Below are 25,266 nucleotides of genomic sequence, written 5' to 3'. Positions count from 1 at the left end.
GTACACTGTAATGAGGAAGGGAAATTCTGCCTTTCAAGTGTGTCTCACCTCAGGACAATGAGGCTCAAATTTCTTGAACAAGGTACCAAACGGAACAACCATAGCCAGAGAACCATACCTAAGCCTAGGGTAAGAAGGGTTCCCATCTGTCTGTGCAGAAAAAGGAGCTCCAATACCAAATGGATGGTCTCCAGGTCTATGAAGTCTTTCAATTTACAAGGAAAAATATGCCAAAAAACAATGCTTCAAACTTGATCAAAAATGGTTTGGATTAATGGTCTGAATTAAGCCACCAACATGGCTTACTCCAAAACAAAACAAACTAACAAACAAAATGAGCATACACAATACATAAAATGATCAGCTGGTTTTCTCCCGTAGAAGCCAACTACTCCAGCTCCCAGAAAGTTCTTTTAAATCTTAAAAATCCTTGAAATTCTGTTAATCTCTCTGTTAAAATAATTTGGCTCCCATACTACACTGCACTGGGAAGACCAACTCACCCTTCTGTATCTGGCCCGATTCTTGTTCACAAGATGAGAAAACACTAATAGAAGTAATAATAAGAGAAAATAGTGATGGTTATGATGGCATTAGCAATAAGACTTCCTACAGGAGCAATACAGAGGATTGGGCAATGAGAAATTTGAACTTCTCCAGATTTTAACTTACTTATTTTTCACTAACAGCATGTTTGTCCCCAACACTATAGTGAGCTATGGCAAAATTTCCCCCAGATAGACAGATAATTTAATTTTCCAGGCTAATTAAAGGTGTGGGATTGGGAATAGATGCATGAGGAATGTCTAAGGGCATAAATGTCTCCACAATATCCAGGCTTTGGATCTCAAGAGAGTACTCAGAACTGTCAAGACTGTAGTAGACCACCATGTTCAGCTCAGATTCACAGCTGGGGAACTGCAGTCCGCTTGTAAAGGGTAACGTTCATTTCATTGGCACAAACACTCTACATCTCTAGCTTTTCTTTTTTTTCTTTTTAGCGCTTCCTCCTGATTTCTATCCTGATGATAGCAATTATTTGTGCAGAGAACAAAGTACTTCCTGTTGTGCAGTAACTATCATTTTTTACCAAGTTCTGGGGGATACTTCAGGATGAAAAGCCGATTCAATGCAAGCCATTGTTATTCTGTGTAACCTCTGAAAAATAACTCTGTTTAGTCACTGCTAGCAACAAAACCCACTATGTTCGTAAAAAAAATACCAGCAACTGGAAGAAAGAGATGAAAGAGGACTTTGTACTAAACTGTTTGTTGAATAAGAATAATTTATATAGACAGCAGCTATGTATTTGCGTATTGCAAAACTCAGAAGCATAATGGATTCTATACAAGAATGGGTGTATCAGAAGGAAAAAGTTGAATTTTTAATCACAGAAACAAGCAAACTAGCATAACAGTTATTTCAAATGTACTACCATCATGAAACCTGCAAGCATTAAAAATAAATAAATAAACCTAAGGGTTTGCCATAGCTGTCTAATTCTTAGAAGAGAGTATGGCATTGTATCATTCCCTGAACACAGAAAACCATTCTGTACATACAAAAACATCATTCCCTGCCTACAGAGAGGTATCACCTCTCTTCTTCATCAAAAAAAGTCAGTTAAATAAACATCAAGTGAAGAAGCATAAGAAAATCTATAAATTAATAGCAATAATCTTCTAGAGAAGTAGATCAACATAATCATCTGAAAAATTAAAATATTTGTGCTGCCTTTCTCCAGTAAGCAAATACTACTTTACATAACTCAACTGGCATTCTAAAATGGGTATTTCATTCCCACTCTCACAGCAAGGCTCTGACAAGCAGTTCTGCTGTCAGTTATAGGTTGAAAGAGTAAAGTACACAGTTTTAAATACCTTCCCTGAAAATTACATTAGGTATATTTAAAAGAAACAAAACTCCTTTAAAAGTTTTGTTCCATCTTTAAGCAATGACTGAGGAGAGTGGGAATTTTCCAGACCTTAAGACTATCACTTTTGAGTAGTCTAGTTTGGGAAAAAAAAATTCAAAATGCATCAGTTTTATCAAAAAGCAAAGGAATCAGAAAGTCACAGTACGTAGCACATGAAATCAAACTGGGATTTTTGCTTGCTGCCAAGTACCAAGAGTTTGCATAGTTAAATCTATTGACGGCTGAATAAAAAGACACCAAGTGATTCAGAGAGCCCCTAAGTCAGATGGCTCCTCAATACTGGGCGAGCACTCAGGGGAATCAGCACTACACAAAGTGCTATAAAAGCACTCCTTTTTGCTTCTCTATATGGTCAGAACCAGCATGGGGAGGGCCAGACCCCTGGACTTACTCAGCCAGACTATTCTTCTAACTGATCCTTGCTTTTAGGCCAATTTTCAAGAGAGGAGGAAAACTTCTGAAGAGTCACGTAACACTGCCTTCTCAGGAAAATAAAGGCAGCTGTGAGTTTTCTCCTTATGCATGCTCGTCCATGAAGCCCACTGGATAATAAACAAGCCTTCCAAACTGTAACTACCTGAACCAAGAACCCTGTATACACCTCTGCCAACAAGTAACTACACTGCTCTGTTGTACAGCACTGCAACAAAACGTGCGCAATAACATCACAAAAGACTGTAAACACTGTGGTTTTAATGTAGTTCTGATTAATTCAGAAAAATTAGCATATTAGAAAACTGACCGCTATCTGAAAACTGGCTTTAAACATGACAGCTTTGTGAAGCCGACATGACTGCAGAAGGGAATGACGCAGTTCTGGCAAAACCAGTTTTCAGTTACAGCAGACCACGTTTACTATGAGATCCAGGCACGGTTTGATCTTTCATGTGCTTCCAACTAAATCATCAATGGATTTAAGTCACAACCTATGCTAAACCAACTTTCTACAAGTTTTCCAGTCTCTGAAAACAATAAATAAAGAATGAAACAGTGGACATCAAGCCATCTATTTCAGATTATAGAGCTAATATAAAATGCAGGAGAAGATTTTTACCCCTATCTATATGTTGCAGAGGTATCCAAAAGCACTAGATTTTAAAGGCTTTGGAAAGACTTTTGGTCTTTTGTTGAAACATATGTTACTGGCTACCGGGGTGACACCAGACTGATGAAGCACTGGTTTGATTTGGCGTGGCAAGGTGGGTGTTGCTTTGATGGGGCAGTACGCTGCATTGCCTGATGCACATACACGCAGATTCTCTCAGGGTTTCTTCTCCCATCACTGGACAAGGTGTTTAAGTGCTAACTCCTTAACGCTTATAGGAGTTGGACTTGTAAATCCTCTCCAACACTGATGGGAAAAGCAGAAGGTAGTGCTTTGAATATATTTTATCTAAACCCCTGACACCACAAGAGCCAGTCTCTTCTTAGGAAAAGTAGTGCTAAAGGCTTCAGATTATTTTACTGCTCCTTAATTTTTTCAACAAATATGTAGTTTTTTTAAATGTTATCTTTAATAGCGTATGTCTTTGAGTGAAAATGTTTCACAGTCCAGTGATTCTCAGGTACACTATCATTCTTCCAGCTTCCAAGAGATGTAATGCAATAGAACAGAATGTGATTTGTTTCTAATTACTGTTGCCCAGATGTACTAAAGAAGACAAAAGACATAAGTGATGAAGTATTTTAAATAGCAAATTTGTGGATTTTTAGGGAGTTTAATGTTATTCTGCTAGTGCAAACAAAAAACAAACCCCAAATTAAAATAATAATTTAAACAACAACCCCAAGACATAGTGAAAGATACATACAAACTGTGGACTGGAAAAAAAGGAGACATTCATTTTTCTAAGGCTGAAAATCAACCTTAAGTAATTCCAAACTAAATTCACTGTTGTTTTATATTCAGTTTATAGCAGCATCTTCTAACGTAATCTCTGTGTGTCAAGCACACTAAAAAAAGTCAAAGATTTAATGGCCATTTTTTATGTTCAAAACTTTCAGCTCAAGCCAGCAATCGTAACATCTTATGTCAAGTGCTATTTTAATCAAACTGCCTGTTGTGTTTTAAATTTGAAGATCTTTTCAGACTAACTCCATCGTAGTCAGTAAATGCAACCACTCCTGTGGCAAGAAAAGTCTTTATTAGCTATCTCTGTACACAAGAAACTGAATTGCTGCAGAACAGCCACTAATAACCTCATTATCCGCTGGGGCCATGAAGACAGAATTTGCACAAAGGATGCTTAAAATTAGTTATAAGGTTTTAAAATTGGTGTCCTGTGAATAAAAAATTCAAACAAATTAATGAAATAACCTAATAAGCATAAATGGGTACAAGTTACCTTGTTTATTCTATATGACTGACGTGGAGAACAAATGCTGAAATTAATTATAAATTCCTTATAGAAAGTGATGACTTTTCATCCGAATGAAGCTAGAAACTAGACCAACCAATAACTTCTTTTCCCAAATCAGACACTGAAAAACCATGTTAAGTGCTCCTGTGATTTGTTCTATAACCTACCATGAGATAAGAAATTCACTTTATAAATCCTTTTATTAGCTTTCTTTCTCACATTATGTATCCAGAAGGCTTGCTTGGAACAATTTTAAGGCACTTCTTAATTTGGTCAGTACAAACCTCCTTGTTCCCCGACTCCCACACAAATAATGCATTAGTCACCCTTCCGTGGATCCCAGGAGACGAAAATAAGGCATGATTAGTGGAACTCACCCATGATCCTGCTCAGTGCTGCATTCCTCGTGGGCGACTCACTGAGCCCCTCAATCCCGCTGTACAGGGAATGGGAAATCCGGCGCTCCCTGTCGTCCAGCAGCGTCTCTATGGGCAGCTCTGGCCCTGAGGGGCTCCCAGGTGACTCCAACTGCACAGAGAGAGGAAAATTAGCGCTGAAAGTCCACTTAGCAGCATGGGGGAACTCTAACAACTTGCCTAAGGCCTAGACCTGTCTGTGCACCAAATGAGCTAGAACTTCTCACCCCGGACAAATATAATTTGCAATGACAGCTCTGCTTAATGACCAACTTTGTAAGCCACTTTGCTCTGCACCTCCTACCGCGCCCTGTCAAATTTCAAATCCTTCAGCAGAAAATTGGTTAAAAAAAAAATCAACAAACCACATTGCATTGTGGTGTCTCTGTTACAGCATTTCTTAAGCAGACAGTTTGGGCTTTTTTAGTGTTATGAGGCAGACAGCTGGGCCATCTTTCCCACCCTGACAGCCTGTCAGAACAAGACTCCTGTCAGGGGCACAGAGCACGAACTCCTTTTGGAATTGGGCTGCTGGCGCTCTTTGAAGAAGCACAATTTGCTTTCAAATGTAATCATCATGGAAACCCCATGAAACTCCATCATGCATATTAGCAACCAATACATAAACATTGACACCTTTCACTTTGGGGAAAAAAAAAAAAAAAAAAAAAAAAGTCAGGCTTCACAATACATTTTAGTATATATTTTTTTCTATTTGTGATGAGTTCTTTGCTCTGCCTTTCTTGGACACAGTGTATGGAGACTTCACATGCTTCGTTTGGCCTGATCCCCAGCACTTCTGTGGCATCCTGCCAGAGCCACAAAAATCACAACTGGCAAGACCTCGGCTGCCTGATCCCACTGGGGAAGCTGGTCCCTGCCCTCCAGGACCCCCAGGCAGACCTCCACAGGGCATTAAGAGCCAGGTGAAGTAGGTGGTGGAGGAATGGATGGAAACAGCCTGCTTGGCACAGGGGAGAAGTTGGCGTGTGTGGCCTTTTCCCCGTCCCAGCTGCCTTCTGTCACAAGGCTCCTTCCTCTGAGCGACTTCAGCCTTTGTTTGCAGAACCTGGCCATCCCTTTTTATTCTGCATGTGCCTCTCAGATTTTTCCAAAAGAGAGGAAATACTGTCTTTTCCTCAGTGAGCCACAGAGATCTCAGCAGATAGCAGAACTGGTGCACGGCAAAGAAAGAAAACAATCTGACACCACCTCGCTGGGTTTAGACACCCCATTAGCTACGGGCACTGCCAGTGCAGCTTCTCGGAGTGAGGTGAAGAAACGCCTGCGCTTGGCAGCCAGCTCAAAGCCTGTTTATCAGCAGCCAGTAACCAGCTGGGGAGATACAAGGCCTCGTGCTCCATCACCCTGCCCCTCACCATCCAGCCCTCCCACCTGCCGGGCTCTCAGCTCTCCTGAGCTCCAGCACCCTTCTGCTGCCTTGCTACTGCTCCCGCACGAGCTCCCCTGAGAGCATGAAACCAACTAAGCGTCATGAAGTGAATCCAGCTCTATTAAATATAATAATAATAAAGAAATGTAAAAAATAGATTTGTTTTCCATGGTAATTCTATGAACTCACACATCAAAGTATTATCTGTTTTCACCAACAGACCTTTTCATTTTGATGTGCAAAGTTACATCTCAGGAACAATATGCCTACACAGCTCCCACAGCACGTATTTTATATGTGCTGAAATCCAGCAGGGACCCAATACTGCAAGGTATTGAGCATGCTGCAAACTCTTTGAAGCCACTGGGAATGCTTATTTCACTGGGCTCATCTCCGAGCAAGCACAAAAGGAGTAGTTCATAGCTTCCCAAATTATAATAGCAACTAACATGTTAGTTGTGTATTTTTTTCTTTAAACAGCTGCCCATTATTAATCACTCTGCCCGCAGTTCCCAGATGACTAAGAAGTGTATGCCATGAAATATTTCTAAAAAATCTGCTCAGAGGGCTACAAAGCCCTCAACCACAGTCTTCAGAGAGCGGCTTTGAAGTCAGCCCAATGGACGAACAACTTCTGACATTTGGCTGCTGGCGGGCGGCCAGGGCCACAGCGCGGGCGGAGATTTGCGAAATGCCGAATGCCAGAGTCGCTGAGACCACAATCGGAGGTTGCAGAGCCTGTAAAAATTATTATTTCTGTTCAAAGCCATCATCTGTTTAATATAAATGAGATATTTAATGAAGTTCCAAATTGTAGACTTATCTTTCCCAGTTTGATAAGCACTGGGGAGATTTACTGCATCGGAGGGTCAACACAATTACAATTGGAGGCACGTCAAGCTGCAGGAGAATAATAAACTTGCAGTGCAAGTGAATTAGACCCAATAAGGTTTAAATTGTGAAATGAGGATTTGTTTTATTAGTTTTTTTAAATTGCAGATTACAACTGACAGCTTTACTGAAAAGTAAATTAAACAATATTTGTAGCTTCTGTTATAAAGAAATCTAAGGCAAATTAAAAAAAAATAGAAATGCTAAATTTTGAAACATTAATAAAAAAGTACAGAAACATTAGACTACTTGAGAGCTTAAACTTGCATGGTAAATGTATTAAATGCTAAACTAACCTTTATTTCACTGCCTTTAAATAAGGTGTGAAAATATCAAAGTGCTTTGGGATTTCTTCTCCCAGTGCTATATTGATGACTTTATGTAACAAGTGTCCAGCTCTTAGTGAGCCATATCACACAGCCCTTGTTTGTGTGACAACCCATCAAATTTCAACCTCATTTGCAGGAAGGTCTCAAGAGATTTTTAGAAAGATACTGACAAGAGGAAAGCTCAGAACCAGAGAAATGCATAGAAATTTACACCTCATAAAGTAGGGAAGTACAGGGTAAATAAAAGAAATAGCAGGAGTGCTGTGTTCAAATGGCTGCGTTTTGTAAAGTGAATCATGCGTTTTATCATTTTCATAGGGAAAACTTTTTCCATTTCTAATTAGCATCTCAAAAAGATGTGTTTAAACAAAGGCATAGCCAGCCAACTGCAAAAACATTTTACAGAAGATACAATGCCTTTTATAAAATAACAAAAATTAGACAGAAATTACACAAGTGACTTTCACACACACACAGAAAAAAACCTTTTCCTTACACTGCCAACAGAAAGTTTATGCAAGAAAAAAATACATTTAATTTGGAAACTGTGCTGTGGGAAGACAGAGAGATCGACAGTCCAAAGCAGGATTACAGTTGAAATAAAGAGCTGCTCTTCCTGATGCAGTTCTATTAAAGAGCTTGAATTATACATTCCAGTTTCTTTCCTTAGCTGATACTGATGTTATCCAGTATAATTTAATTCGATTAACTGATAACAAGTAGGTAAACAAACATGTATGAACAAACATAAACAAACATGTATAAATTCCTGACCTTCATTAAAGGCCTGGCTAGGAAAGCAAACCAGGCAGCAACTGGCCCCCTGTTCTTCATACCAATAGCCAGCCACCCCAAGCAGCAGTACTGCTTGGAATGAGAATTCAGAATCAGGGACCTGTTGAGGTTGGACACCACCTCTGCACAACATTCAGTCCAACGTCTTGCTCAAACCTTGTCAGCAAGGGCAGGTTGCCCAGGGCCTTTTCCAGCTGGGTTTTGAATACTTCCAAGGATAGAGATCGGAACCTCTTTGGGTGACCTGAGCCAGAGCTTGACCACTCCCCCAGCAGAAGAGTTTCTTCTTATGTTTAAACAGATTTCAGTTTATGCCCAGAGCCTCTTATCCTGGCACTGGGTAGCACTGAGAAGAGCCTGGATGAGACTTTACTGACTCTGTCAGGGATTTACTGACAGAGATCCCCCTGAGCCTCCTCATCTCTACACTGAACAGAGAGTTTCCTCTCTGGGTCCTAGCACTGATCTGTAATAAATGATCATATTAGTCAAAATACAAGAAAACCTTACATACTACAGATTGCCTACAGCTCCTTTTCTCTCCATTCTCTTAATACAAAAATAGAAGCAACCTTTTTTTCTTTCCTTTCCTTTTTTTTTTAACTTTTAAATAAAGAAGGTCTCTACCCTGGCCTTTTGTCATTCAGATAAGAACCAGCTGTTTGCTAAAGCACTATCTGTACTAACTAGCCCAGCTGCTGCTTATCTAGATGATAAAAGGACAACTAATGTGGTCCTTTTTACTTAACACCACCATCCATTCTAACTGAAGTTATGCACATAAATATGAAAAAAAGTTTATACACAAGAACGTTGCCAAAATATTCAAAGTATAAACAAACTTTTTCTTTTTTCTTCCTTTAAGAAACAATAATCGTACTCTCTTTTTCCTTTAGAAAGTATATTATCCCAATACTGGCATGCAAGCATTATGGATTTTAAAGAAGCCAGCATACAAATTTGCTATTTACTGCACTGAAGCTTTCTGTCACACAGAATTATTCTACAAGCTTTTTTTTTCCCCTTTCTTATCAGTGTACTGTGGCTAATATGTCCAAAATGCTTCAGCTTCCTTTTTCAACAGAGACAATTTTACAATAATACTACCAATATTACCTATGATTTGGGATACCACATTAGGGAGAAACTTTTCAAGATGGAAAAGCATGGGTAATAATAGCCAGTAAAAGGTCAGTTCTGACTTATATGTACTATCAGGCACTATTAAATGTATAATTACTACTGTATTTCTACAAAATATTGCATTCGTGCTCTGATAATGCTAAAAGGCAAGCAGAGGACAGAGTGTTTTCGGAATGGTGGGAGGGAACCCATGCAGCTTTGCAAAAAGTAGTTAGGTGGTAGATTACTGGATATGAGGAAGAACCTGGGCCAGGAGGGGACCTTGGACAGACCCAGGACTCTGACCTTCTGGATGAAATGGTGGGCTCTCTAATAAACAGAAAGCTCACTGAGCACGACAGACGGAGGTCTGTGGGGAGGCACCACTGCTCTGCCATAGGAAATCCTACCTCACTGACATGCTGGAGTTGCACAAAGATGCCAGTAAGTTCTCCAAGCTCTCTCAGGCAACAAACAAGACATAAAATATTTGCATTTTCAAAAAGCCTTTCACAAAGCTTCATATCAAAACTAATTTTCATGGGACTGGACTACGTTTTCATTTTCCAGATCGAAAACTTGCTAATGGATAGGAAACATAAATCAATCTTCAGGAGAGAGGAGTCAGCTCTAAGTTCCCCCACGGATCAGGGTTGGAAACAGCCTAGGCTGATGAGCAGCTTTACCAATGACCTAGAGAAGGGAGTGAACAGTAAAATCAGTTTTTGGAGAAGATACTAAAGTCTTTTTGACAGTTAAATGAAATCCAGAAGGACTTCACAAAAGTAATCCAGCGAGGAAAAATAAACCAACAAACAAACATAGCATATCAATTTCAAAGTAAGTAATGCATCAAGGGAAAAATGATGCTGAATGGTTTATATGTCCACAGATACAGGAAAAGATGTTCGCTTGTTTCCTTTCTTTTATGATGAAACCACTCACTCAAACACTCTCTCTCACTGATCTGCAGGTCAATTTACTTATACAGCTGATAAGGGCCTTGTACGGGCTGGATTCATGACTTTCTCCACTTTGTGGTGTGCTCTGTTTTCGACTGGAGCAAAGATGAACAGACACAGAAAGAAATTTGGGGATCTGCAAGTTGTTCGTAAATCCTTTTTTCAGGCAAGTTTGGGAAGACATTAATTCTGTCAAGAAAGTGAGATAGACAAGAAAAACCCATGAATTCTCTCATTTTGAGAAAAATGGTGATGTGCTCTCTCTTAATGGCAGACAAGCGCTGACTGCGTGTGACATGAACAGAGTGCAGACAAGCAGTCTGTGCCTGTAAGCTGTCCAGGTTGCAGGACTGAAAAGAGCAGGATTCCAAAAGTAACAATTACCTTTATTTTCTTGATTCAGCACATACTGCCACCAGCTGCACTGATCTGCCTGACAGTTGTGGCTAAGCGCTGTGTATGCATTATGGTGATGGAGCCGGCAGCTGTTTGCCAATACAGGCTAATCATAATAATATCACTAATTAACTGAACACACTGCAAGGAGGCTCCAGTGTTTCTCCTTAAATCTTAAGCTCCTCAGTAATTAAAAAAATGTCAACCCTGAGTTAAAGATCCAAAAAAGCTGATGGCCGCATCCTGTGAAAACTGACCTGCTACACACTGGCCATATGGGATTATCAAGTCAATACCATTGTTATGCTTCCTGTTTTTGCCACCATCTGCACAACTTTGGGAATATAACTTAAAGTCTCCCTGCTTATATCGTAAAATGTTGAAGAGTCAACACAAAATGCTGATCACAGAGGGCAAGGCTGAAAGCTGTAAACATAGATTGGAACGGCGTATTTAACTTTTTTGAAAGGGGATGGACAGAACCTTAGATATACACAAAGCCCAAGTTAAATGTTAGAAAAATGTTTTTGTTGCGCTAATCTAACAACATCCATCATATGCTCACTGTGTGATTTGGGCTGGAGTGGCTGAGATATTAAACAAAGCTTTGCAAGGTTTACACTAGTGTAGTCACAGAGTCAATGTTATTACTGTACTCCATGTAGATGCAATGCAAACGGGAGAACAACCCTAATAGTCAGCCTTGGCTTGGAGTTCATTCATAACTTCCACTCACTCCATGCTTTTATCAATATTTACTACAAGATAATTCACTTGAAAACCTGGATGGGTTATACTCTGTCTCCTGGTGAGTCAATGAAAATTCTTTTGACAGGCAACCCTTCAGTGCAGGAAAACCACAACAGCATAAAAGTGCTTTTTACCTTCTGGGAAGTTTGTGGTCTCCTCTGAGTTTACAGTTATGTCAGAACTGATGATGTAAATGATCTCCTCACTACCTCTCTGAAGACTAGATAATACTCCTATGGTGTTTATGTATGCTGTTATTGTTACTGTAATTGCTTTGGAAGCTTAGCCTATAACACAAGAACTGGTGAAGCTGCATGAGAATAATGCTGGCACAAAAAAAAAAAAAAAAAAAAAAAAAAGGAGTATCAGAGGTGACACCATTACATTTTGAAACAGTTTTATGCTCAAGTAAACTATGGAAGCCTAAAGACTACTTTTTGACGAAAAAAAAAAAAAAATAGCTCCTTTGCAGCAGAAGGGAGGCAACTGTCCCTGCGTTTCTAAACCAACACCTAGGGATGGAGCCGTCCTCCGTTCTAGTCAAGAGCCTAAACATGAAAGGGATCACAAGCACATGAAAATTCTGGCCTGAACAGAAACCCAAAGGAATGGCACTGACACACCAATTCTCTCCCCCACACAATGCTTAGGGCTGATTATGAAAATGCATATGAAATAAAAGAACAGTATTCATACTACTTTCTTAAAATCCAATTCAAACTCTATTCTACTGAAGAGAAAGGATGACTTGCAGTTGCCTATCTATCTCAAAAGAATTTGGTTTCATTTTGTAAATGTGAAAACAATTACTGGACTTGAAGCCAGAGGGGGGAAAAAAGACAAGTAGAACATTCTTTTATTCTTTTTTTTTTTTTTTTTTTTTCTTTGCTGCTGTTTTTAGCAGCCAGACAGCAAATGTTTTTATCATCCAGACACTAAGCATAATTCTTTTTTTGCACTGGCACTATCGCCCCTTGTACAGATTCCACAGACTAAATTCCCCTTCAGAGACATTTGAGGCTGTTCCGGGGCAATGCAAGGAATTCAAGGAGGCAGAAGCCTGACCATGGACTGCGGTGTGGGATCGACCATGTCACTGGAATGGAATAAACAATTCTGTTGACTATGCACCAAGGGGAATATAATCGGGCTCCATTCCACTAAAACCCTGAATCAACACAGGAAAGGAATCAATTGAAAGGGATCCTTGTTTTTTGTTATTTTATGGTGACACGTTTGGAGAACCAAAAGTGAGGCAAGGCATATGAAATATCAGGGAAAATAAAGAGTTGTCAGAAGGCGAACATTTTGTTTTGTCTTTGAGAAAAAAACAATAAAAACCCATTTCTGAGGAACAAGCTGGTTTAAACGTATGATAGGGTCTGCCCTTATGAAGCTTTTACTTTTAGTCTGCAAGCTCATGAATTTTCTGCCAGTCAGATGTCATGTATTTTTTGTTCTATTACTAAAAATCTTGGCTGAGCTTGTATACTTATCTGGTAGAAGTTAGAGGAATATTCTAAGGGGATGCCTATGTACCAGTGTGTCTCAGAGATCAGTTGCTGAATTAAGCATAATTTAGCTACTGCTGGCAATATCTGACACTCCATGGGAAAGCCACCATCACTGCAAGGCTCAATCATGTAGTGCTGCTCTCCAGCTAGGTACCAGCCCACACATCCGTTATCTGGGGGTTGAACTGCCTGACTACTCTATTCATATGTGGTATTCATGTAATATGCATAAATAATATTGCCACGGTTTTATGTCCATGCAACTTGTGCTTTCATCGTATTAAAATATGCAAAGAGTATTGACACTGTACTTCCTTTGGCTGAATATGATGACAGCAAGAAAAAATTGTTACCAAAAATTGTTTCGTAAAAATGATCATTGTACCAACAACTGAACATCGCCACTTCCCCAGATCATTATGGCTCATCTCACTAACTTATTAAAGTGTTAGGAAATGCACAACCCCCCTGCCCCCCAAAGTAGGCCCAGACAGACACAGCTTCCTGTGCAGCTCCTGATACAGATCCATTTCAGTGTATCTAGGTCTGGTTCTAACATCACTTCCTTCATCTCGGAGCACATACACTGTAGACCAAGCTGTGCCACTTTTGCCATGTGATTTCTGAAAATAAGTTTGTAAATATGTCAAGCAGATGTAGGGCAGCAAACTATTCTTGATGCGAATGAGCATTGATTCTAATGGACTTAAGGAACAATGTCTTTGGTTCATCGTTGTTGGATTTGCTCCAATAACATTTACAAACACTGTCTTAATACATTTGTTCCAGAAGAATTTTATTAAGAGATGAGTGAACACCTTCCATGACCTTTCTCAAACAAACAAACAAACAAACAAACCAAACCAAAACAGCCTAAAATATTTCATCCTATGTAGAAACATACAAAATACGCCTGAAATTGGGTAGGAGTAATATACAATCTGCAAAGTAGAGTCTGCACTCTCTGGGTCCGAGTTCAGAATTCTTGCTAAAACAGGACATTACCAAATATTAAAAGGCCAGAATTATTTCAATACCAGGTGAAAATCCATGTGCCTCCAAACTGGCTTTCCAGAACTGTGTGTACATGTATTAAAACCGTGTATAAGCAATCAGGAATTAATACTTGTAATAGACTAGCATCTTTTTCAAACAAGATTTTATAAGAAGGTACGAACTGGATTTTTTTTAAAGATCAATTTTATGCATTAAAAAATAAACCATGCCCTTTCTCCCTACGTAGAATCAGGGGGAACCCCTAAACCCATTTGTGCACATCATTTTCTGAAGCATGATACTCAAGAAAAAAATATTCCAGGTGAGACCTTGCTGGTGTTAGCAAGGGTGAAAGAATGACTTTTGTTTGTCTTAAGAACAGATGCCTCCCTGACCTCCCATTCAACCGCACGCTATTTAACACAGTGCATTTTGCCAATGCATCAAAACCATTTTGAAGTCTAACTCTATCCTCCACAGCATCTGCAGTCCTTCTCAGTATCACACGTCCAGATATTTCTACTAGAGAGCATTATTTACATTAATCTAGAAGATAAACTATTACAAATCATGAAAACATTTCAAAACATCAACACATTAGCACAGTACTGGAGGAGACAGAAACTGCAAACAATATCAGAAAAAGAATCACTACTTAGCCCTGAATTCAGTATTTCATACTTGCCTGCAACAAAGGCCAAGCCACAACATATTGAAAATCAGAAATTACAGAATTATTTGCTTCAAGTTTTATAGAATCTTTACATAGAACTTTTAATTGCTTAGATAAAATATAGTAATGAAATGTATGAGTTCTACTCTTAATTAAAAAAAAAAAAAATGAAAGCAACAAAGGAGCAAGTCAGTTAACACCAAGTCTATAAATGAAAGATTCAATAGACCTACATAAAAACCTCTAAAGAACAAAAATCACATAAGCAGTGGGATCCAATTACAAAATCAATATAGCTTTATTCAGTGTTTCCTGTTATTCATTGATGAAAATACTCAAAAGAAAAACTTTATTGATCCGGTAATAAGGTTAGCATGTCTAACACTGAATTTCAGATCATTTTGTAATTCTCTCTTTCTTTAGTTCCTCAAATATTATTTTTCTACTCTCAGAGGAAACACGACATCTCCTATAAACACAAATACCTTAGAAGAAGTTAAAACTCCCAATCCCAATATCAGAAGTGTATTACCTCATTGCATTTACTTATTCGCCTCGCCACAATAAGCTGAATCATTCCTCGTTTGTTTCCTTCAGTGGACATGGACCTTCTTAAGGTTTCCATAGCATCTTGATTTGTTTTGCCCAATAACGATTCTCCATTTACCGCTATTAGTTGATCATTCACTCGAAGCCTGCCATCCTAGAAATGGGAAGGTTATATAGCCAGTTACACAAAACCCTCTATGAAAGAAGTGAAGTCTTCTGGAGGGCGGGGGGGGGAAAAAGAAAACAACCAAATAAAAATAATCAAATAACTATACTTAGTCCTAATAGTTTATAGCCAAGTGAACACTGGTGCAATAGCTTCTATTGCAAGCATTGTAGGAAATGTCTATTCCAATCATTTATAGATTTGCACTTAAAGCTATTACCATAATCTGCACAAATAGCACATATTGACAGAAGCTTGTGTCCATCATAAGAATCTTTAAAGTCTGTTTAAGTCATCGGATGCATAAAGGTGAATTTTTGTAGAAAACTAAATGTTACCTTTGATGGTGTAAATCAAAAATGCTAGTTAAAGAGCAATCTCTTCTTGAACCTGTGTTCATTTTCAAAACAGCCCAATTATGGAAAACAGAGGAAGACAAAGGTACACAGATGTTCCCTCTTACCTTGGATGCTGCTCCACCATTAATAATGGACTTGACAAAGATTCCTAAGTCGGCATGGTTTTCTTTTGACCGATTCCCTTTGACACTCACACCGAGTCCGGCTGATCCAGAGTCATTAAGCGGAACTTCAAATGTCAGGAATTCCCTGGTGCCATCAGGTGTGAGAACAAGCTCCTCTTCCTCTGCTTTCTGTCAGGAAGATTAACATGGGATTATAGAAGAGCATTTCTCTTTGGGAATTCTCTTCGTTCCACAGCTATTAGCATTTTAAAAAGTGCTTTTAAGTACAATGCCACAATATTTTCCACAGTAATTATTTGAAGAAACATGCACAAATACTGTATTTTCAATCACCTCCAACTGACGCCTAGATTCAGAAATATCTTATGCTTGTGTCTAAGTGCTTCTCTGTCTAGTAAAATAATTGAATCACATGTCATTACTGCATGTGCCATTAATACCGACTCACACGTAAGGTACCTTATGAACCAAAAAAGCTGCATCAGAAATATTTTCTGATTTGAAAACCTACAGAAGTTTTAAAATATCATCATCTTTGTAAGCCATGGGGAGAAACTATGTGCAAGAAAATTAAATTCCAAAATCACTCATTCACCTCATTTTGTTTAAAACTAGCTGTGTTAGGAAAAATAGAAAATTACACAGCTGAGATCTGAAACAGCACATCTCTGCTATTGCCAGGCTTAGCATCAAATCCAGTTCAGAGTGCCAATTTTCCTGTCTTCCCTGGCTCTTCCCTTCTCTTCTGTCCTCCTACCCACATCTTTGTTTTTTTACTGCCCTCCCCACTCTGTTTTAGCTTGGCTGGGACGACCGCAGGTTTTGAACACCTGGAATTATAGTCCCAGCCCAGCCAGTGCCCCTGGCAAGAAGGTGCTCAGTGACATTGACCATGCACCCAACAGCCATGCAATGGCAACCAAGTGCCTTCTCGCTTTGCCTCTGCCAAACTCAGGGTGGCCTCCTGGCAAGTGCCATGGGGACAGGCTGGGAGCAGGGGCCCCCAGGATGCCCTAACAGAGCAGTGGCACGCGTGGAGGCAGCAGGTGTGGGTACAGTGCTGGGGAAAGGTAATGGTGAGCCCAAGTGTGCTGTTTTTTTCTCACCCCCACGAAGAAGCAGCAGTAGGAGAACGCCCACCAGAACGTGCATGTTATGTCCCCATAGTCAGCAGTTCTTCTCTGGAAGAATTAATCTGGCCAATTTTTTCATAATCTCAGCAAATAAGATTTGCTAAGATCAACCCTCTTACTGACTTGGATTTTATACCGACTTTTCCCATGTCACTCTCATCTCTTTGCAAACCTCACTCCTATTTTTCTCTACTCCCAGACTCTGGGAGCAGGGCAGTACACATCACAAGCTAACTTTTGCCTGCTGAGCCATCCCTGTTTCTTAAGACTTGAGGAAATGCGAAGCAGACAGGCTCTTCTGAAATCCAAACACAGACTACTGCAAAGATGGATGTGAAAGCCATGTGGAGTACAGCAGACTGAGATTATCAATATGGGCACAAGCATGTTAGTTTTGTCACCATTGACCTAGAAATGCAATGTGAAAATGTCAGATGGGAAGGAAGTCAGATTGCTGAGAGCACTGCAACAGCCAAGGGAAGAAAAACAGGAGCTCTGCCTTTTCCCACTTGGGTAAAAGCATGAGCCTTAATGTGCTCACCAGCCCTTTCCCTCGCATTAGACACACACATATAATCATCTTTTGGTTATAACAAAGAATAATACTTCTTCAATTAAATTAAAAAAATAACACCCTCTCTCCAAGTGCCATAACCAGGTTGGTTTGCTCAGGAATTCCATTTTCCAAACACATCTCTCGACCTCGCAAATCAGCATTAACTGTGCCAGCTGTCACGAATGGAAACGTGTGCTGTGCCCATGGAAAAATTACTGGATTTAAAAAAAAAAATAAAAATACAAAATTTAGGCAAAATTACAAGCCTAATTCTCCTGCTTAGGTCACAAAAGCACTAGCTGCAGGGTACACTTGAGATGCACCTTTTGTCAGGTAGCTGCAGAATAAAGCAATCTGAGTGAGAAGCGCATTACCTTTGAGTTTCCATAGCGCTGATCACTTTCATTTTCCTTAATAAGTAATGGTAGGAATAAAAGTTAGTGAGCCAAAAGGGAGATAAAGCCAAGGCAGGATGTATGGGTAATACAAAGAAGCACATAAGCTTATCAGATTTGTCTTTACTACTGTTATCATAATTTTACAATCAATCCCTCCTCTTCCCAGTATTTTTTAATGTTCTAAAAATATGCAAGCACTTCAGCCATGGTGATCTCCTTTCCAGTGCAGAGAACAAAACTGCTTCTCCACAGAGTCTGCCAGGTATCCTACATGCCAAAGAGTCGTGCCTCAGGCAGCACCCCCAGGGACTTGGCTCAAGGCCGCTACGCTTCTTCTCTGCACTGAGACCAAGGAGCTACATTATCAGCTCAGCGCTACCCCTGATGTGATTCTTCTGCTTGCTTATTTTCCACAGACTTCAATAAGGAAACAATCTAATACAGAGCTACAGACACCCAAGTGTGAAGATGAAATTTAACGCCTAAACGTGGAGCAAACTACTCCTGGGAGGTACACAGGAACAAGCAGATCGTGCACGTGAATAAAAGAGAGACAAACAGCCTCTTGGCTTGTGCTGAAGCCATGAGAAAATTGCTTGACTCCCCCAGAGAATAGATGGCCATTATTGGGTTAACACAAGATTACTCAGGGGCTTCATTGGGTATCCACAGCTTTTTTCAACTAAGCCAGCTTGTTTTCCCACCATAACTGTGTCCATAGTTTTGGGGACATGGGAAGCCTTTTGCTCTCCATAATCTTTGCATCATCTGTCAGTATCATATGCTTAAATGTAGATTTTAGAAAGAGAAAGCAAGAGAGAGAATGAACATTTATTTTTCATGCCCCATAACTTCTAGAAACACTTGCCAGATAAATGTGATATTCAAGAACTGAACCTTTAAGATTCAAGGGCTATGGATATGGAAATATCCATCTAATATTGTACCCCTTCATGGTACCAAAGGTCTAGGTATATATAAAGTATTGAACACCAATTCTATTTCATATGGAGCATGGAACAGAACTATCATGAACCTCTAGGTGTGACAAAAAGGAGCCATTCTCAGAGAAATTAGCAGCAAGATTTTAGCCTGATACCTTGACATTTGAACCAAAGTTTTGGGGGTAAAAAAGAGGACAAAATAAAATGTTTTAGGATTGGCTGAATCCTTTGTTAACATAAGTGGTTACAGAAACACTAAATGTACATTTACTCCCCTCAGTAAACTAAATAGCATCCACTACAAAAAGTAAAATTTACATTGAAATTGTACAGAATATTAAGAATCTAAACGTGACAAATCATAGAAATTCCCTAATACAGCATAAAAATGCAGAGAAATCTAAAATACACCATTAAAAAATTAAACTGAGAACACAATCACTTCCTAATTGCAATAACTTCCATTTGATCTCGATATACTCTAAATTAACAGCTTCACTATGCCAGTCAAACACCTCAATACTGTTTTCATGATTAGTTGATCTGTGAGAGAAATTTTTTCCTTCATACACTTTGACAGACCAGCAGTAAATATGCAAGCAAATTTATGTGAACCCTAAACAACAAAATTCAACTCCCTTAAGATTTTTCACATATTACGTCCAAAACAATTAACAGCAGGACAATATTCTGTTCAAACAGAGTCTGCTGAGGAAAAGGTCATCTGAAATGACTTCAGCTGGATGAATGAAGCTGCTCAAGTATGTAATCTGCAATAAAAATTCGATTGGTGAAAATATCTGTAGGTGGTTTTGTTGTGTTTTTTTTTGCTTCAAATTCATACTTAGCACCAATTTATGCTAATCGACATTTGAGGTAAGTTTTTCACTTTTTAAATACAATATAAATACATAGCAAATTTAAAGATAAACTTGATGACTTGAGCAAAATTGTGGCAGTGTTTAGATATACATGGAGATGAAATAATAATAATAATAATAATAATAATAAAAGATAAAAAGGGGGAAATTACTTTTCTACCTAAGATCTGTTTCTGATCTCATTAAAAACTTGATATAATTTTTTAAATTTACATTAAAATGGACCTTGACACTAACAGTGCAATAAGCCTATTTCATCGTGTTAGTAACAGCATCTCCTACTTATCCTTTTATGTTTAAACACTACAAAGAAATTTCTTGCTTGGGACTTCTTCCCTTCATAAAATCTCATCAGGGTTCAACTGGTGAATAAGCAGCATGAGATGGGTGAAAAAAAAAAAAAGAAACCTAACAAAAAAGAAAAACCTCCTCCCACCTAACGGGGGAAACAATTTTCAATCAATCTGGGACAGGTTTTCAAAGTGGCTTGCTGCAGCTACAAATCCGGCTGCATTCTCTACAGAGAAGTTCATTCTCTTGCAAGCTTAGACATGCTGTCTTCTCAGCAGCTATTAAGCCACTGAAACTTGTCTGCAAGTTGCTTTGTGATTATGTGTGGAGAAAAGGAATAAGTTAATCATGCGACTCCAAGCAAAAATCCATTGCAGTGCTGTTTTCTTTCACAGAGGCAAATAATAAAGCTCTGCATCCCACACCTAAGGAGGAACTGTATTTCCATACAACACAAATGGAGACATTTACAGGGCTCCTGTATAAACACATGTATGGCTGTACATACGCAAACACACCCTTCGTATATAATGATCACGTTCATGTGATAGATTAAGTAACCATAGCACAAACCCCACCTAACGCCTCTGATGACCCCATCAACACTACTCATTTCACCAGCTCTAAATCTTTCTCTGTCCAGTCTTCCCACATTACAGCCCTAAGCCTATTAGCCCTTGTTTAATCCTTATTTTGTTGGCCTACCCAGCTTTTGCCTCACAAATATGTCATTTTGAATTTGCCTGACTGGAAACCCCAATTGCTTGAAAGGTAAGTTTGAAGTTCCAGAGACTTCCAAGAGCCCACCAGGTCAAAGCAATGCAAGTTATACAAGTGAAAGGAATGGAATATGCAAAATCACAGATGTACTCATTTGGTTCCAATAATGGGGAACCAGCCTAAGGTCACAGCCTTTCCCAGGATAGTTTCAATCTTTAGAAGATTTTAACACAGTATTCATTCTTTATTCCTTTCTCAAAAAGCACCTGTGAAACTGAGAAGCCATAACTCCCATACATTAGGAAGCCAGTAAAATTTACCTCAAACTATAACAGAATTCTTGTTTTGAAGTGTATGTGATATATGCAGGAGAAAGGAGATGTCAGCTAGGCATTGTGCGAAGACATCCTTGGCATCAGAGAGGACTCTGACTGCTTTGTCCTCCAAGTCAGGTAGGTGACACTGCTGTCATACCAGGCAACCTTCTAAACCGAGCTACACGAAAGCATGGCAACGCTCACTTTTATTGCATGGCAACACAAATACAAACGTATAACATTAATATCAAGCAGCTTTAAGGAACCAAAACAACAGCTTCATTGGTCAACAACTGTTTTATGGGGCGTGATGTTTGGTACTCTAAATGTAGATGTATTACTGCCGGAGGGACTGAAAACAGAGCAATGTAGGTGGCCTGTAGCACACCTCTCTGACTTCAGTCAAGGCCTCTCCTCAGGAGGAATTACTGAGAGCTGATGCATCCCGGTGTGGCTAGGCACTAAAGATAAATATAACAACAGCAGCTCATTCAGATTTAAAAATGGACCTCCAGCAAAGAAAAGCCTGCCTCCTGATCGGATAGTACCACGCACATTCCAAGTTTCCATTTGAGTTTCTTCCAGAAATACTACACAGCCTTTTATCTTTCTTTCCTTTTTTTTTTTTTTCTTTTAATCAAACACTCATGTGTTGCGTTGGAGGCTATAAGAGCCCAAACTGTCTACTTACCTAGTTTATAAAATGGTATCAGGTATAAGCCAACTAAACAACTAACATTCTTATGCCTAATTTGTCATTTAACTCTTCCTAGGTTAAGTGTTTTAATCTCCCATACATTAGATAAACGCTCATGAATCTTATTTGCACGTATACGCTGAGACTCATTATTCATATTAGCTAAGTTAATAAGTCACATCTGGCGAATACTGCACTCTTGTTCAAATCAAGCAGCAGCTGCTAAATATCAAAAACTACATTTGAATTCTAAGATTTTATGGGAAATGTGGTCTGCTTTAATTTTAATCCCATCAAGGAAAAGTTTTTTGCATATTATATGTGGATTAACTTTGGTACGTCTTTATACGCAGAAATGCTAGCTCATGAAAATACTGCAAAACAGGCCTGTTACACTTCCAGTTATATCCATTTTAAGGATTTAATTCAGTACCAAAAAACATGTTCCGTATTCAAAAGTATCTTCGGTTTAATGCTTTTGATGGATTAAAAAATGGTTTAGGAAAAAAAATATTTTTTTCCAAAGCACAAAAAAAATCTAGCATGTGATTTTTATTTAGTATGAAAATCAAAGCTTTGCAAAAGCCCACGTTTAAGTGTATCCACATGTTTGTTATCTATCTATATGAGAACACCATTGCTTGTCTATGCTAACATTATTCTTCCTAATGCTAACATGCTGATCGGGGGTGTTGTAGGAACTGTTTTAAGCAGTTGAAAATCTGTGTTTAAAATCAACCGATCAGACGACTAAAACTATTTTGTTCATTATACATTTCAGAATTTCATATAGGCAACAGTCTGGTGCAGTTACCATAATAACTCTCATTTATTAAGGCCACCATACCCCACTCCAAATTGTTGTTCCTACTCAAACTTTGTGCTCCTACTGTATGCTCTGAAACAAACATGCAATTGTAATGTTAACCTCTTTTTTATTATTTTTTTTTACAGATGCTTATCCTGGAGAAATGAAAACCGAGGGATTAGATACACAGCAGGTGTCTGCTCTGCCAAAGAGGCTATAAAGCTATAGCTCTTTGCACTATCCCTTGTTCCAGAAAACCTTCAATACCCAGCACACTAATGGCACAGCTCCCGAAAAATCATTTTACTTCTCTTATTGGCCTATTGGCTGTACAAGACCAGAAAGACAAAAGAAGCAGATACAGAGTGTCTGGGAATGCCAGCCAGAACAACCAAGTTGAAAGCGACATGATGCCTTTGTAGGTGCCCGTGCCAATAAACTTGTTCCACATGAGGCAACGCACACATCAGGCACTGGGAGTGCCCCGTGTCTCACTCCTAATGCTCCTACAGAACGTCAGGCAACCGTGGCAAACCAGTTCATCTCACTATTTTCCCAGGATATAATAGCAAGGAAGAATTAACACCAGGCACCTAAAACCAACAGTGCAGTAAAACAAGCTTTGCACGTAACCAATGCGTGTCCAGAGGCTTAAACAGGAATTTTAAGCAACAACATGAACTTTGCACTGCCCCAAGATAAGCCAAGTGTTTGGAAAAACCCGTGACCTCAGTGCCTGGGGTAGCAGATGACCAGCTAAAGGTGCTGGGGGCCCCTTTCAGTCTCACATCCTATAGCTGTTGTTTGAATTGTAAGTACCTTATACAGTCAACTAATCATTGTCCAAAATAACTTGAGGCTGGCTTGTAGGAAATAGGGTGATAATGGCAAATAACGATGTGCACACTAGTGGGGCTTCAGCATGACTCTGTAAAAGCAGCACTGAAGAAACCGTCACACAACTTCAGTGCAGGGACACTGACACTTACATTGGCTTGCATGAAACTGCCCAGCAAGTTTTATAAATCTAAGCTTTGAGAAAATGGCTAAAGCTGCAGTTCACTCACAGCTCACTTGAAGAAAGGCTGCAGGGGATCATCTTCCCATGTGCCACAGTCACACCGCAGCCCAGCTACATCACTGAGGGTGACAGAGACACAGCTCTGAGCAGGAGGGTCAGTCCCAAGAACAGCATTCATTACACTGAAGATTTTTTGTGGATTATCCTTCCTATTCCAGGAAATTTAAACTACTCAAAGAGCATTCATAAACACAGTCCCTCAACTGCTGTTATTAATTATTCACTACAAATTATGTCTCAGCTCAGCTCATTAATGCCCCCAGAACAAGCTATTTAATAATGGAGTACCTCCTATGGTAGAAGACTCAAAACACAACATTATCTTGCAGAAGATTACACATTTGCTCTTTCTTTCATTTGATCTGTTTCTTATGCCAAAACTTGATGAAAAATAGAATCTAAACCCATTCAAAACAGTACTTTGAGTACATTGTGAGCACCCTTCTGTCTCACACCATTACAATAAAAAAGGTATAAAAACAAACAGCTCCTGTTATTTGCTGTGTTCCTAAACATCACAGAGGAAATAACAGCATCAGCTCCACGAACATCCAAACCTCTCCTTACTTGATAAAATCATGCTGTACCTAATGATGTCAGCCTGCTGCTGGTGTTGGCTGGTACGCCTGAATGTGGAATTTTGGCTCAATTTTTAGGTGTTTTGATCACCTGTTCTAGCAACGGAAACTGATGAAACTTTCCCAAAGAAGATTCTGTGTGAAGAAATGTTACATTTACTAAATGATACAAAGCTGCTATATAAGCTGAAGTTCCAAGCAAATGTCTAAAGATGAAGTGATGGGAACTTAACTGACAGCTTTTGAAAAATAGAGCTATGGGTACATATATGTACAATATTTTTGCAAAAAGCGAGCAATAAAAAATAAATAAAACAAAACAAAAAACCAGCCACACCCAGAACACCACTATGTAGAGCTCAGCACTCATAGTACTTCTTTTTCCCAAGACAGATCTCCAAGGATTTTCCATTCATCACTTGATATAAATTTTGTTTTTGCAGACATTGGCCAGTATATCTCTCATATTCCTAATGAAAATAGCTGTATACAAAAAGTGTACAAAAATGATTATGCATTAGTTGTGACAAAATGCCTCTGACCAAGGCAGCTTTATAACCCCATTCCAATAGGTGGTGAAATTCTCGCATAAAAACCGTAGCTAATTTACTCAAACTCATACAGAAAAGTCTATGGCAAGAGCAGCTATTGAATCCAAACACGCTGTGAGGTTTAGCTATAACATTATCCTTGGATTCTGAAAAAAACATGGTGAGCAAAGTGAAATTTAGATAATAATAGAAGTATCAGATGTTCATGTTCTGAGGAAAATAAAAAGCAATTTGCAATTTCTATAAGGGCTGCTAAACATTTATATAATGTTCCAACACACCAACCAATCTTGTTGTGTCACTGTCAGGAAGCCTGAACTCACTAAAATTCATAACATTCTGCTCACTTACAATGATTTGACAGAGGAACAAATGAGAACAGAAAACTGAAGCTTTCCCTGCTGCTGAGTGCAGCAATCATCAAATGGAGTCTGAATCCCAACTTTGAATCTCCCTTTATCAACAGACACCACTCCCTAGAAAAACTTCCATATATGATAATTATTATTTTTCTAGCATCATGCTTACATGGAAGTTAACTCACCAGTCTGAATGCAGAAAACAAACAGTAAATGACAA

The 25,266-nt window shown here is 39.0% G+C and overlaps 1 protein-coding gene across 29 annotated transcripts in view; it reads right to left on the bottom strand.

The window, feature by feature from the left end:
* The window catches only part of PARD3 (par-3 family cell polarity regulator), a 444,355-nt gene that overhangs the window by 163,217 nt on the left and 255,872 nt on the right, over positions 1-25,266 (bottom strand). For all 29 annotated transcript variants that reach the window (XM_035319147.1, XM_035319169.1, XM_035319161.1 and 26 more), the window contains 3 exons: positions 15,712-15,900; positions 15,066-15,236; positions 4,674-4,824 (listed from right to left, as the gene is read on the bottom strand). In XM_035319147.1, the coding sequence (XP_035175038.1) occupies positions 4,674-4,824; positions 15,066-15,236; positions 15,712-15,900 (511 nt within the window). The remainder of the gene's footprint in view (positions 1-4,673; positions 4,825-15,065; positions 15,237-15,711; positions 15,901-25,266) is intronic.

This window comes from Oxyura jamaicensis, chromosome 2 (genome assembly GCF_011077185.1).
Source record: "Oxyura jamaicensis isolate SHBP4307 breed ruddy duck chromosome 2, BPBGC_Ojam_1.0, whole genome shotgun sequence".
Taxonomy (NCBI): Eukaryota; Metazoa; Chordata; class Aves; order Anseriformes; family Anatidae; genus Oxyura; species Oxyura jamaicensis.
The sequence above is the reverse complement of the archived record's forward strand: the minus strand, read 5'-3'. Positions and strand labels throughout refer to the sequence as shown.